We start from the raw sequence: 14,681 nt of genomic DNA, 5'->3' as shown, positions 1-14,681 counted from the left end.
CTGGAGTCAGAAAGAACTGACTTCCAGTTTGACCTCATACACTTTCTAGCTGGGTAACCCTGGGCAAGTCACTTCACCCTACTGGCCTCAGTTTCCTCATCTGTCAAATGAACCAGAGAAGAAAATGGCAAACTGCTTCAGTCTCTTTGCCAAGAAAACCCCAAATGGGACCAGGAAGAGTCAGACTATTATTGAAAAGGACTAAACCACCCAAGACACCCCAAGGCTGGGTGTCAAGTCTCCAGACCCTGGTAGAGATGCTCCAAGACTTCAAACCATTCAAGAGCTCTTGGAATAAGTAGCGAGGCTATGTTGTATAACATCTATCAACTTGCTTCCTCTCTCAGGAAGGGAAGAGGAGAGGGACAGAATTTGAAACTCAAATTTTTAAAAAAGAATGTTAAAAAACATTTTTACATGCCATTGGGAAAAATAAAATATTATGGAATAGTCCTGTGCCTGCAACCACCATCTGAGGGTGCAACCTTGTGCAGATGCCACCCCACCATCCTTCCTGGAGATGCTGATGCAGCCACAACCATGGAAGTCTCAGAGATAAAAGCTTTTGCCACCAAAAAAGTCTTTGGTGGTGTCACGTGGTTCAACAGCAGAAACTGACGTGATCTCAGTGGAAGTGATAGAAAAAAAGAGGTAAAGCCATCTGCTTTGGTGCTGCCCCCCTAAGGACCATGGGACTCTATCAGTTGGATCCTCTCATTTTTACAGACTGAAGAAGTCCTCAGAAGTCAGGGAGATGACTGGCCCAAGGTCAGCCCCCTCACTTTAAGCCCATCTTTGATCCTCTCCTTTTCCCCTCTGTGACATTTTTTGTAAATTTTGTAAGTTTGAAAATTTGTAAATAAAATATTTGTAAAGTGCTCAGTTCAGTCAGTGTCTGGCACATAGTATGTGTTTAAGCAACACTTGTTCTCTTCCCTTCCATCTAACAATTGATGGAATGAAATTGAGTTGAGATGGAAGGTAACTTTTTTCCATGAAGATTTGGGTTTTTTATTGCATTTGTTTTATTTACTTATTTTTGATTTGAAAGTCAGGAAAGGGATTAACCTAGAACCTAGAACTAAAAAACAAGGGCATGATTTTTAGAAGCTTTATGTACCAAGACTAATGAAGCAGACACTAGGTTGGAGTCACTGGGAGGTGAACCATCTCCATTTCCACAGGTGAATGGAATTCCACAGGGCATGGACTTCTTTCTCCAGAGCCCCATGCTAGGGCCAGGAAGCAGGACAGGAAGTCATACAGAGAACAGAGAGGAACAGTAGAACTTGCCAGGAGTCACTAGGGCACAACCTCTGTGGTTGTTGAGTCACTTTCAGTCATGTCCGACTTTGTGACCCCATTTGGGATTTTCTTGGCAAAGATACTGGGGTGGTTTGTCATTTCCTTTTCCAGCTCATTTTACAGATGAGGAATGATGACTTGCCCAGGGTCACACAACTAATTCATGTCTGAGGCTAGATTTGAACTCAGGAAGATGGCCCTCTTGATTTCAGTCACTTAGGCATGGGCAGGGCTTCAGTAACCATCCCAGAGGCAACCTAGTACATATATGAAGAAAGGCTTTGTGATTTCATCCATGTAGGGAACTCCTTCTCCCAAACTCAGATTACAGTCTGTGTAGGGAGCAGTAATTCTGAGTGTCTGAAGTGAGGGAGTTTATTTCATTCAGTCTCACACAGCTAGGAAGTCTCTGAGGTCAAATTTGAACCCAGGACCTCCCATCTCTAGGCCTGGCTCTCAATCCACTGAGCTACCCAGCTGGCCCCCTGAGGGCACATTTGAATCCAGGTCCAATGAATGCTCTGTCCACTACCTGGCTACCCCTTTGTGTAGTCTTGACTAGGTCCAATACTCTTTCCCTAAATCATTTCTTAATATCAAATATTTGTAAAGCACGTTTACTCCATTTTTTTAATACATCAAAATGGATTTTTTTGGACTGGGCCTGTGATTTCATAGAAGAGGGAATTCTTTTTTAAAATTAAGTTAATTAATTAATTAATTGATTTTAGGATATTTTCCCATGGTTACATGATTCACGTTCTTTCTCTCCCCTTCACCCCCCCCCTCCCCAATAGCCGATGAACATTTCCACTGGGTTTTACACGTGTCATTGATCAAGACCTATTTCCATATTATTGATAGTTGCACCGAGGTGGTCGTTTAGAGTCTACATCCCCAATCATATCCCCATCAACCCATGTGATCAAACAGTTGTTTTTCCTCTGTGTTTCTACTTCCATTCTTTCTCTGGATGTGGATATCGTTTTTCCTAAGTCCTAAAGAGGGAATTCTTACTGAGAAAATTTCCTCTTCCAAAGCATATTGGTCCCTGATCTGCAATCTAGAAGTGTTGGAGAGTTGCTTAGGGCACTATGAAGTTAAGGGACTTCCCCAGGAGCTTGTAGCAAAGGCAGGATTTAAAACTGGGTCTTTCAAATTTGGAGACCAGCTCTACATAACAATCTCATTGGCCATGACATCTTTGTCCACTGAACCAAAACTTCCAATAATAGGTATATAATAGGCACCTAATAGCTGAAAAGAACAATGGACTAAAAGTCAAGTACTGATGTGGGCAGCTGGGTGGCTCAGTAGTTTGAGAGCCAGGCCAAGAGTCCAGAGGTCCTGGGTTCAATCCTGGCCTCAGATACTTCCCAGCTGTGTGACCCTGGGTAAGTCACTTGACCCCCATTGCCCATCTTTATCACTCTTCCACCAAGGAGCCAAATACACAGAAGTTAAGGGTTTAAAAAAAATGCTTTATTTGTAGAATAAAAGTAAATTATTCCAGAACTGTAGGAGCAGAAATGCAGAAGAAAAACATGATTGATTACATGGTTCAATATAGATATGATTAGGGTTTTGATGTTAAAAGATCACTCTACTGCAAATATGAATAACATGGAAATTGGTTTTGAACAATGATACATGTATAACCCAGTGGAACTGCTTGTCTGCTTTGGGGGGGTGGGGGATCATGAATCATATAACCATAAAAAAATATTCTAAATTTTAAAAAGGAAAAAAACAGAAAATTAAAATTAAAGCTGTTTTAAAAAAGTAAGTGATTGAGAGGGCATCGAACTGGCTTAGTAGAGCCAGGTTTTGGGTTCAAATTTGACCTGATCTTCCTAGCTATCTCTGGAGCAAGGAACTTACCAGAGTTGCCTAACCCATACTGCTCTTCTACCTTAGAATCAATATTGATCTTTGGAAGACAAGGGGAAGGTTTAAAAAATATTAGAAATAGGAAGCCCCCAACACATGGAATTGTGACAATGCAGAAAGCAGAATGACATATTGACTATAAATGGGAAGAACACAAGATTTTTCTAAGCACAGGGTTAAATTGGAAAGGAAATTGCCAGTTTATTGTGTACTGGGTCAGATCTGTAACCTAAGAATTTTATGCTGGTTTCAATGAGGTTCAGATTTGAGGGGAGACCTGAAACCAAAAAGTGGTCAGTGGTTTAGAGGTAAAAATGGCTTGACTAGTGTAATAGGTATAGGCTGTAAAAGTTTAAAGGCAGATTTGTGTAAGCATGTTAGGGAAAGCCTTTGCTGGAAGTCATGGACCTTCTGAATAGAATGCAGGGGGTAGGGAGGAGAGTGCTGAGCAACATCTGCTGTGCTGTGAGTTCAGAGCAGAAGTGCAATCTGCAGTTCCTTTTGACCTGGGATCTTGGAGAGTGGTGAAGGTTGAAAAGGCAGAAGACATCAATCCTGCAAGTCGACTCTGAGTAGGGAAGTGGCCAGTGATCTGGAGGACAGTTTGAAGACATCTCTCCCTACCTGGTTACTTTGGATCATCAGCTGTGGAGGAGCTGGTTCCTGGTATCCTGAAGACATCTCTGGGAACAGTTGTGAGACCCCAAATTCAAGCCCTCTTCCTCAGGTCCTTAGCCAAGCTGTCAAAACCTGGCAGAAGCCAGGTGGGCTTACCCTTTTTGACTCCAGTCCTGGGCAGTTAGATAGTTTCACCTCACCCCCTCTCCTATCCCCTCATATTACAATTAAACTGTTTCCCTGTGTATTTTTTAGTACTTTTAAAGTCCTCATTGAATGTATTTAACACTTTGAGATTCCAGGCTGGGTGGGGCAGTGAGTCAGGCTTAACTGCCATTTCTGTCAATGGTCATTCCCCTTATAGTTAAACCTGGTTCCCTTCCAGTCTATCGACCCCACTGAACCCACAAATAATATTTGAGTTTATTTCCCTGGTTTCCCCCATAAGACTAGGGAGGTAGAGAAAAATGAAGGTTTTAAAGTTTCTTTGAGGATTTTATAGGTTTAACCTTTTTTCCTATCTAGCACTTGACAAAAAAATACTTTTGGACTATATATACTTTATGGCTCTCGGGGCTCAATTTCAGCTCAGTTGATAGAATTGATTATGGAGCCCTTGCCTTCCACTCCACTTTTCCCCAGGCTCTGTAGGGAATATCCTATAACCATTGCCCAAAAAAGCAATAGGTCTTATGTTATAAAGGGAGTAGAAATACTTATTTCGAAGATTTTTCAATACAAAACACCTGTGGGCAATGCTTAACTATCACTTCTATTCAAGACTGAGCTACTAACATGCATCATGAAGTTTTCCCAGTCATGTATACCTTGTCTTAATGACTTCATTTGGGGTATTCTTTTTTTTTTAAACCCTTAACTTCTGTGTATTGGCTTTTAGGTGGAAGAGTGGGAAGGGTGAGCAATGTGGGGTCAAGTGACCTGCCCAGGGTCACACAGCTGGGAAGTGTCTAAGGCTGGATTTGAACCTAGGATCTCTAGTCTCTAGGCCTGACTCTCAATCCACTGAGCTACCCAGCAGCCCCCATTTGGGGTATTCTTGAGTTTGAACTCAGGTCTTTTGCATCCACTGAGCCACCCAAGGGAAACAGTCTGTTAGTTGCTTACTCCTCCATCCTACCAGGAAAGGATAAAATATTTCAGCAATGGAAAGGGGGCCCCCACTAGGTCCTTCCCTTTTTTTCAGTGATGCTTGAATGAGTGGATAACTTCTATGGCTACCATTCCATCTTTACTTGTAACCCTTGTCCCCATATTCCCCCCAGTAATCTCACAGCACAAAATATTCATTAGCAGCTTCCGCCATTTATTAATTCATTAGCAGCTTCCGCCATGTAGATCTAGTACAGACGCTGGGGCTTGCCCATGGTGCTCTTGATATACAATGCTCTCACATTCTGCCAGTTCTTCTTTAGCAGAGAAACCAGGAAATTGACAGCCAGATGGATGTTGTAGACAAGCTCATCATCTGTCATCTTCACGTGGCCAACAGCCACTGCCAAACACAGCACCTAAAACAGGAGGCCGGGCAAATTGGTAATAGTTAGCAGGATCTGATGATCAGGGGATGGGGGGATAATCATAAGACAGACCAGTCCTCTCTTCTTCAAGCACAGTCACAACTGGAAGACATGAGTCTCCTTGCTATAAAAGCTGGAATGCTCCCTCTCACAATCTCTTAGCTCCCTTCAAAGCTCAGGGTAATTCCTTCAAGTTTAATAATCTGCATTTCAAAAACACTTAATTTCTGAATGAGAGGAAATATCCTTTACCAACCAGCAAAGCAAGGTGATATGGCTACAACTTTATCCATACCTTCTTCATCTGGAACTTGATAGTAGATTTAACCTCATCGACCTTTGCCACCATATTCTCATTGTGGGTGAGCAGAGATGGAAACTTGCCAGCTTTGTTCAGACCAGGACCCAGGATTCGAGGGATTTGCTTGATCAAGGACTCGGAGGCCAAAAAGGCATCATACTTTTTAGCTATTGAGAAAACCATAGTTTTTGGATTAGCATTAGCACAACTCACCACAAAAAAGAGCCAGGGAAACACTGGAGGGAGGCAGAATGAGGACCAAGCAGTACATTTAGTCAACTCAACCCCCTGACCAAGACTTTTAAAGGTGATCCTTTAATGTAAAACTCAAGTCTCAGAAACTCAATACCAGTAATTAGTGCTAAATGGCGGCACAGGTTTAATTGTTTCATGAACTTTAGTACCCCCAATTATGCTGCAAACTCCTTAAAAGGGGGGGGGGGATGTAAAAGTATCAGAACCTTTGAAGAGAACTAGTCTAGCCATTGGGAGACCCAGAAAAACTGACTTGTCCACCAAATCTATTTCAAATGCACCATACTATCTACATTTTATCTTTCTATCCCACATCTTAAAAAATGACATCAGATAAAAACCTCATCTCCTTTTCCTGACTATCTCTTGCCTGGAGGTCCCAAACATGCTAATTCCACACACCTAGTTTCTTGACCAATTTCTTGTTCTTGTTCAACTTCTTCAGGGCCTCAATATCCATGTGGGGGATTTCTACAGCCTTGGCCTCATCACAATGTTGCTGGTCTCCCAGGACACACACAGAAAATTTAGGTCGGGGTGTGGATTTGAGCCTGAAAAAGACAAAGGAATAGATCATGGGTAACTCTAAGCCTGAAGAGGAAGAGGGAGAAGCCTGGGACTGTGGCCAGGGGAGCCTTACCCAGATCCTGAATTCATATCCACCAGCAGCTAGTCTGGCTTCTCAAACTAGCCGGCAGGTTTGGCCAAAGGCCTCCCCTTGCCTCCCCTCATGTTTTAAGACCCAGGGTGGGGGTCCGTTCAGCCTCACCTGCCTGAAGCAGGGGGTCTGAACTACCCTGGCAATCAGTGCTGCACTTGACTCCCCTTCCTCTTCAAATCAAGAGACTGGAAGGAGTCAGGAACAGACTGAGGGCTGGGTGTACTCAATACGGTGCCAACCTGACGGTGCCAGAGAAACGTTTGTCCTTTTGGGGATCATAGTTCTTCAGACTGATCTGCAGCTCCACAGTTTCCAAAAACCTTTAAGAATGTGAACAAAAATTAGATCAATGTTTTTTCCTTTAATAAAAAACATTTTTTTGCTAGCTAAACATTTATAATACTTATGTGTGAACCTGTCCTAAGCACTTTACAATTATTAACTCAAGCAATGCTCACAACCCTGTCTACCCCCATTTTACGTAAAAAGAAACAGGCCAAAAAGGTTAAATGACCTGTCCAGGATCACACAGCTAGTAAGCATCTGAAGCTGGATTTTAACTCAGGTTCTTGATTTCAGGCCCATTATACCACCCAAGCCCAAAACAAAGAAAAACATTAATACTTACTTTCTGCGTTTGCGCTGGGTCCCATGTAGGACCTCTCGCACAGCTTCATAGAGAGTATCACGAGAGACTTTGCTGCTGCAGAACACAAGAGAAATGTGGTTAAATTCTGTTGACATCACTGTCAGGCCTTACAAAACACTAGGAGCCAAGGTCTTTTAAAATACAATAATCCGACATTTTACATTACTAGAGGCTGCATAAACGCAGCCAGCCGCCCCACAATCGAGCAAATTGTGGCTTCGGAAGTAGTAAAAAAAAACAAAAACGCAACAAGTGGCATTCTGACAAAAGAGTTGGGCCCAAGTAGCAGCAACACTTTGGATGTGAGCTAACTATGCGGTGAATACAGGTAGGGAAAACCATAGGGGTCCCCCTTTATACACCCGGAAGTTTGGCTAGGCTGCCAGGTGGCTTCCAGCAGTCGCCGGAAGGGAGTGGGGGGGCCTTCCCATGTGGACGGTACTCCCCGCCGGCAGGAGGGAACGTGGGGCTCATGCGCTCCTAGGAGTGTTCTGTCCTTCGGCCGCACTCCACAAAGAGAGCTCGGCCTTCACACGCGCTAACCGCCGCGGCGCCATGGGGGGGAGGGGAGTTAAGAGCGTGGGGCCTAGGCCTGGGCAGGGGCTGATACTGGCCAGCGGAAGGCCTAACTTAATCTCTCCGGAGGCCCTGGCGGGTATCCTGAATCAAATTCAGCGCCCAAGGGTGTGGATGGACATAGATGGAACTGAGGCCTAGCAGCAGGGGAGAGAAAACTTACCTCATGGTTGCTCACTGTGTAACGAGCCTGGGGAAAAGAACAAAAATCTCGTTGCGGGACTTCAAATATGGTCTCAAATCTCGCGAGAGCCACTTCTGGAGTTTAGCCGAACCCGCCCCGAATAGTGCCTTTAGGAGAAACGTGCCAGACGTAGACGGAGTGGGGTGGGACCAGGTGCGCACGCGCACTTCGGGAACTTGCGCCTTACCACCACCAGCGTCCTAGTTGGTGCTTGTTGAGTGGATTACGACCCACCCTTATCTCTCTGGTGTGAAGGGAGTATTCCCCAACCCCGATCCAAAGGAGGATGCGAGGGTGGAGAGCTTGGAAAAAAAAATTGCGAGAAAGTTAGCTGTACCAGGAAAGCAGTCCATATGCGCAAGCAAAGCAGCTTTAAGGGACGTTAGTACTCTTTTTAATGCCATGACCCAGCCTTACTTTCTCCCCTCCCCCGACACGGCATAAAACTGTGATAGACTAAAGGAGCGGAACGAGATGCGTTTTCAGACTTGTGCTGTGTGCCGATTTATTTGGCACCACTATGTTACAAAGGCGGGGTTCTGGGGAGAATTGTCAGAGGGTTCTTTCCCCAATAGCTTGGATCTTTGGGCTTGTCTAACACTAGGTTATTATGGTCATTAACTATTGTGTGTTACCTAACCTATTCCATTAGTTCCCTACTCTTATTTCTTTTGTTGTTGTTTTTTTAAATTTTTATTTTGAATATTTTCTCCTAGTTACATGTTTCATGTTCTTTCCCTCTCTCCCAAACTCCCTTAGGCGACGCACAATTCCACTGGGTTTTACATGTATCTTTGATCAAGACCTAACTCCATATTATTGATAGTTGGACTAGAGTTATCGTTTCCTACTCTGTTTCTTAGCCAGTACCGGATTGTTTTTGATAATTACCGCTTTATAATATAGTTTGAGGACTACTACAGCTAGGCTTCTTTCATATATTTTTTTCATTAATTCCCCTGATATATTTTTTTTTAATATTTTTAAACCCTTAACTTCTGTGTATTGGCTCCTGGGTGGAAGAGTGGTAAGGGTGGGCAATGGGGGTCAAGTGACCTGCCCAGGGTCACACAGCTGGGACGTGTCTGAGGCTGGATTTGAACCTAGGACCTCCCGTCTCTAGGACTGACTCTCAATCCACTGAACTACCCAGCTGCCCCCTCCCCTGATAGTCTTGACCTTTTATTCTTCCAGATGAATTTTGTTATTTTTTTCTAGTTCTAGGACATACTTTTAGGATAGTTCTATTGGTAAGGCGCTGAATAGGTAAATTAATTTAGGTAGGGTTATTTTTTATTATATTGGCTCAGCCTAACCATGAGCAGTTAATATTTTACCAATTGTTTAGGACTCACTTTATTTGTGTGAAAAGTGTTTTGTAATTGTGTTCGTACAGTTTCTGGGTTTGTTTTGGCAAGTATACTCCTAGGTATTTTATATTGTCTACAGTTGTTTTTAATGAAAATTCCTTTTCTATCTCTCACCTTGAAGGTTGTAAAAAAATGCTGATGATTTATGTGTGATTTATTTTATATCCTGCAACTTAGCTAAAGTCATTGTTTCTACTAGTTTTTTAGTTGATTCTCAGGGGTTCATAATATTACTTTTGTCTTGCATCTTTAAAAATACATTTTCTTTTCTTAAAATTGAAATATTGTAAATGTTTATTTTAAATTAGTTTTAATTTAATAAATGTTAATGTTTAAAAAACAGATCCAAATTCTCTCCCATTCCCCCAGTTGAGAAAGGAAGAAAAATATTCTTAAACCTGTATAAAATATGGATAATCAAGCAAAACAAATGAGCCTTAATAGTGTGCCAAAGGCACTATATCCTCCCACTATTTAGGACCACAGGATTAGATCTGGAGGATCCTTAGAGATCACTTAGCCCAGAGGTTCTTAACCTTTTTTTTTTTTTTCATGGACTCCTCAGGCTGCCTGGGGAAGCTAATGGACCTCTTCTCAAAAGAAAAAACCAAACAACCCTTACTTTCTGTCTCAGAATCAGTACTAAGTATTTGTTCTAAGGCAGAGGAGAGGTAAAGGCTAAACAATTGGAATTAAGTGACTTGCCCAGGGTCATATAGCTAAGAAGATTCTGAGGTCCTATTTGAATCTAGGCCTGGCTTACCAGAGAGCCACTTAGCTGCCCTCAAACAGGTAAAATTTAAAAGAGTTATAAAGGAAAACAGTTAGGTGGAAAGGTATTCACATATTTTTAAAAAATAAGATTATGGATTATAGGTTAAGAACAATTGGTCTTGCCTACTCATCATCTTAGGGATAAATTAAAACTCAGAGAGAAGTAAGGGACCTAAGATAACACAGGTGCTAAATTGCCCAGGTCCTTCGATCCAAATTCAACTCTCTCATATATATATATATAATCCTCAATCAATCCCTGTTCCACAACACATGGCCAGGTCTGATCATTGTTCTCACCTTCACTCACCTGATGCATGGAAGTATGGTTGTGTAGGCACAAAATGGGTTCAAATTATGTATCTAACCAAATTCTGTTGCCTTAACAAGACCACTCACCGTTAGTGACATGAATGCAATTCAGATGTTGCCTTTTTGGTTTGGTCATTCACTTAAACAGAGAAGCAGCTATAGTGGATAGAACACCAGGTCTAGAATCAGGAGGACTTGAGTGAAAATCTCACCTCAGACACTTCTGAGCTGTGTGATCTGGGGTAAGTCACTTAACCCAATTACCTAGCCCTTTTTGCATTTCTCTCTTAGAATTGGTAGTAAGACAGAAGGTCAGGGCTTAAAAAAAGCAGAGGTGTTGGGATAAGCAGAATGTGTTTAGGATTTTGTCTAAGAAGAGAAATCTGTCCTAATTAAATCAATAAGGGAAGGTGGGGGAAAGATCTGCTAAAAGCTCTTTGTCTTAGCATTCTAGAGAATGCATGAGATTTCAAAATATTCAGTTTTACAAGTATTTTTAAAATGTCTATTTGTGGAGCAGCTAGGTGGCTTAGTGGATAGAAAGCCAGAATTGATTCTAAAACTGAAGGTAAGAGTTTTTTGTTTTTGTTTTTTTAATGTCTATTTGTGTGCTGAGTACTGTGCTAGGCAATGGGGGAAAATATAAAAAACTAGAATGTCCTGGCTAGCAGGGCCTACAACCAGCTTTAAGGCTGGAAAGGCTGGAAGAAGAAATTATTCTAGTAAATATTAGCCATCTAAAGGAGACTGCTTGGAACCTTCAGCAGTTTATGCTGAAGGAAGGGCCCTCCCTATAGGATAGAAAAAAATTGTGAAAAGGTCACCCTAGAGAGAGGTGTCAGTGCTTGCCTCTAGATCAGGTCCTGGGGTACAATCTTCTCTCCATGTTTGGGGAAGCTCAGGAACAGTAGGGCAAGTAGGAAACAGGCAGATACTAGTGTGGTTCTGGTGGGATGTCGAGGAGAAAATCCTCATAATGAGCAAATATAGAGTATCCCAAGTCTTAGTGCAACTAAAACCTTTGGACAGTCTATATTGTTCTCTCCCATTTTTAAGGGTTTTTATTTTATGGATTTATTGATAGCATTTTGTTCTGATACAACAGATATCTTCTAAGTGTAATAATTAAAATTATGAGGCTGAGAGTAGCTTAATAACTTTATTAAATCAAAGTAATAGTTGTAGTAGAGGGGAAGGTAGGAAAGCAGTAGAGAGATACTTAACTTTCTAATCTATTGGCTGCCATGATGGGCCTATAGCTAAACACCAACAAGGGTTTCTTCAGCTCTCCACTTCCAGTCGGAAGACCCCAAAGACCACCTGGTCACCACTTATAAGCTCTTTTCTCCACCCACTAGCTCCCACATATCGCATCTTAAGCAAACCCCTTTACAAGGTATATTTTCTGATAAATTGGCAGAAAGGCTAGATATCCTTTAAAAAATACATTTTTTTAAAAACCTTCTTTCCATCTTGGAATCAATACTAAATATTGGTTCCAAGGCAGAAGAGTGGTAAGGGCTAGGCAATGGAGATTAAGTGACTTGTCCAGGGTCACACAGCTAGGAAGTGTCTGAGGCCAGACACTTGATCGGAGGACCTTCTCTCTCCAGGCCTGGCTTTCTATCCATTGAAGCACCAAGCTGCCCCTGGACAGATAGCCTTTAACTTTGACATTAAGGTACTAAAATCAACTGGAGTTTTGTTACCTCTCCATGTTGACATTATTTTGTTTTAATCAAAATTGGGAGGGTGATACACATACTCCCATCTCACAGACGACTCTTAACTGCTAAATTTAGGTTGGTTGGTTGATTGTCCTTCCTACTTGAAGAGGACCAAAATGTTATCTTTATGTCAAGGCCAATGTACAATGTGTCTGAGTGTGGCCAATCAGAACAGGCTCAGAAGGTTCTACCATGGGTCAGGCACAATTAGCCCGGGTAAATATTTGGGGTGCATCTCATGTTTCTTTTGAGCATCTACAATTCTGCTTTGCTCCTAGGGCATGGTGCCACGCCATGCTGAACCAGTATTCAGTATCCATCTCCCACCACTCACAGCAGACACCAGAGTTTCAATTCCCCCCCCCCTTTTTTTTTTAAACTTTAACTTCTGTGTATTGGCTCTTAGGTGGAAGAGTGGTAAGGGTGGGCAATGGGGGTCAAGTGACTTGCCCAGGGTCACACAGCTAGGAAATGTCTAAGGCCACATTTGAACCCAGCTCCTCTGGCTTTCATGTCTGGCCCTCTATCCTCTGACCCATCTAGCTGCCCTGCATATAGTTTTGTTTTGTTTTTTAAAATCCTTACCTTTCGTCTTAGAATCAATACTATGTTTTGGTTCTAAGACAGAAGAGTATTAAGGGCTAGGCAATGGGGGTTAAATGTTTTGTCCAGGGACACATAGCTAGGAGATGTCTGAAACCAGATTTGAACCCAGGACATCCCATCTCTAGGCCTGGCTCTTAATCCACTGAGCCACCCACCTGCCCCCTCCTCTATATGGTTTCTTAAGTGTGTAAAGTGACATCTCATTTGAGCCTCCCAACCATCAAGTGAAGTAGGTACCGCAGCTATTTTACATTTGATAGCTGGGAAACAGGGTCAGGACTAGTAAGGCAGGCTATGCTCAAGCTCAATTTCCTTCATTTCACAGTCATTTGAGGCTATCTATTCATTTTATCATAAGCTTCTTGGCAGCAGTCTTTTGGATAGATCTTTGTATCCCCATTGCTCAACTCTGCCCCCTGCACACAGTAGTCACATTCATTCCTGAGCAGAGTGAAAGTATTTCAGGTAGCCAAGAGTCCCCTTCACCCTAGCTCCCCTAGACAAGGAGATAATTAGCTGGGCAACAGCCGGGTACAATGAAAAGGGCAGGCAAAGTAGAAGCTGCCGTAGACCTCACGCACACCGGAACCAGAAATCTCCAGACCCTGCTTTGGATGAGTTGCTTTTTCATTTCATTTGGCAGGGTAAAAAAAATCTCGAGAGCCCACTGACCTTGCCACCTCCCACTTGCCACTGTAAATTTCCAATACACTTCACCGCTGTTTTAGATGAGACACAAACGAGCCAATGTCTATTTTCTATTCAGTATCCTACCCAGGCTATTAATAATTCATCTAGTAATAGTAACTATGACAATCTTCTAAACTTTTAATATATTTTATGTGTACTATATTAATATGTTTTTACGAACACAAGAAGCTTCAAGATGCTCAGCCCCCTTCCCCCAGTGCTCTACAGATGGTACTTTGATCGTCAATGAGCAATATTTGGAAAGAATGAAATATATATTTTAGGACATGGCTAATATGTAACTTTTTTTTTTGCTTGACTATTGCAAGGATTTAGTTTTTCCTAGATTTTCTTTTTCTGTTCTTTTTTTAAACCCTTACCTTCCCTCTTAGAATCAATACTGTGAATTAGTTCCAGGGCAGAAAACAGATAAGGGCTAGGCAATTGGGGGTCAAGTGACTTGCCCAGGGTCACACAGCTAGGGAGTGTCTGAGGCCAGACACTTGATCCTAGGACCCCTTGTCTCCAGGCCTGGCTCTCAAACCAACGAGCCACCTAGCTGCTCACCCCCCTCCCAACTAGATTTTCAACTGGTGAAAAACTGGTAGACAGGCTACTAATAGTATTAAGCCCAGAAAAAAAATACTTGAAGCACTTTGTTTTAAATCCACAGAAGCAAAACAGAACAAAGTTCAGGAGGAAACAGATGAGTAGGACAGTTTTGAAAGGAAAGTACTAAATTTATTATGTACTTTTAAGAAAAAGGCAAGCTGTAAGAGAGTCATGGTTTCAAGTACAATCCTCATTATCCAATCTACTTTGTATATAGCAGATGAGTCAAACATGTGGCCTGTGGGTTGATGTGGCCCACAATACACCAAAGTATGCTGGAACCAGATTAAAATGTAATTCAAAAACATTCAACAAACAAATAAAAACATAATAAAACATAGATTAATGTTAATGTGGCTTTTCTAAATCAATATGAAGCCTACAAAGATCCATATAAATAGTTTAGTGGTCTCTATTTCTGTTTTGAGTTTGACACCAATGAGATATGAAAATGAACATCTGATTTGATGTTTAAGTTCAGAATTAAAAAAAAAAATCACTGAGCATGCAAGAGATACAGTTCAAGATTCTGGTTGAATCCATCTTTCCCCTTCCCACCTCCCATACCAAACATCTTATACACATATACACATGAGGTCAGGCATATCCCCTA

At 42.0% G+C, this 14,681-nt stretch overlaps 1 protein-coding gene across 1 annotated transcript; it reads right to left on the bottom strand.

Annotated features, from left to right (window-relative positions):
* Positions 1–5,116: 5,116 nt before the first annotated feature.
* On the bottom strand, positions 5,117–8,012 carry RPL10A (ribosomal protein L10a). The gene is made up of 6 exons (XM_044671799.1): positions 7,957–8,012; positions 7,197–7,271; positions 6,808–6,888; positions 6,310–6,458; positions 5,647–5,819; positions 5,117–5,342 (listed from the first exon to the last, which is right to left on the bottom strand). Exons 1-6 carry the CDS (start codon positions 7,959–7,961, stop codon positions 5,172–5,174), a joined length of 654 nt encoding a protein of 217 aa, XP_044527734.1. The 5' UTR covers positions 7,962–8,012; the 3' UTR covers positions 5,117–5,171.
* Positions 8,013–14,681: the final 6,669 nt, after the last annotated feature.

Source organism: Gracilinanus agilis, chromosome 4 (genome assembly GCF_016433145.1).
Source record: "Gracilinanus agilis isolate LMUSP501 chromosome 4, AgileGrace, whole genome shotgun sequence".
Taxonomy (NCBI): Eukaryota; Metazoa; Chordata; class Mammalia; order Didelphimorphia; family Didelphidae; genus Gracilinanus; species Gracilinanus agilis.
Note: the sequence above shows the minus strand (reverse complement) of the source record. Positions and strands in the feature narration are given on the sequence as shown.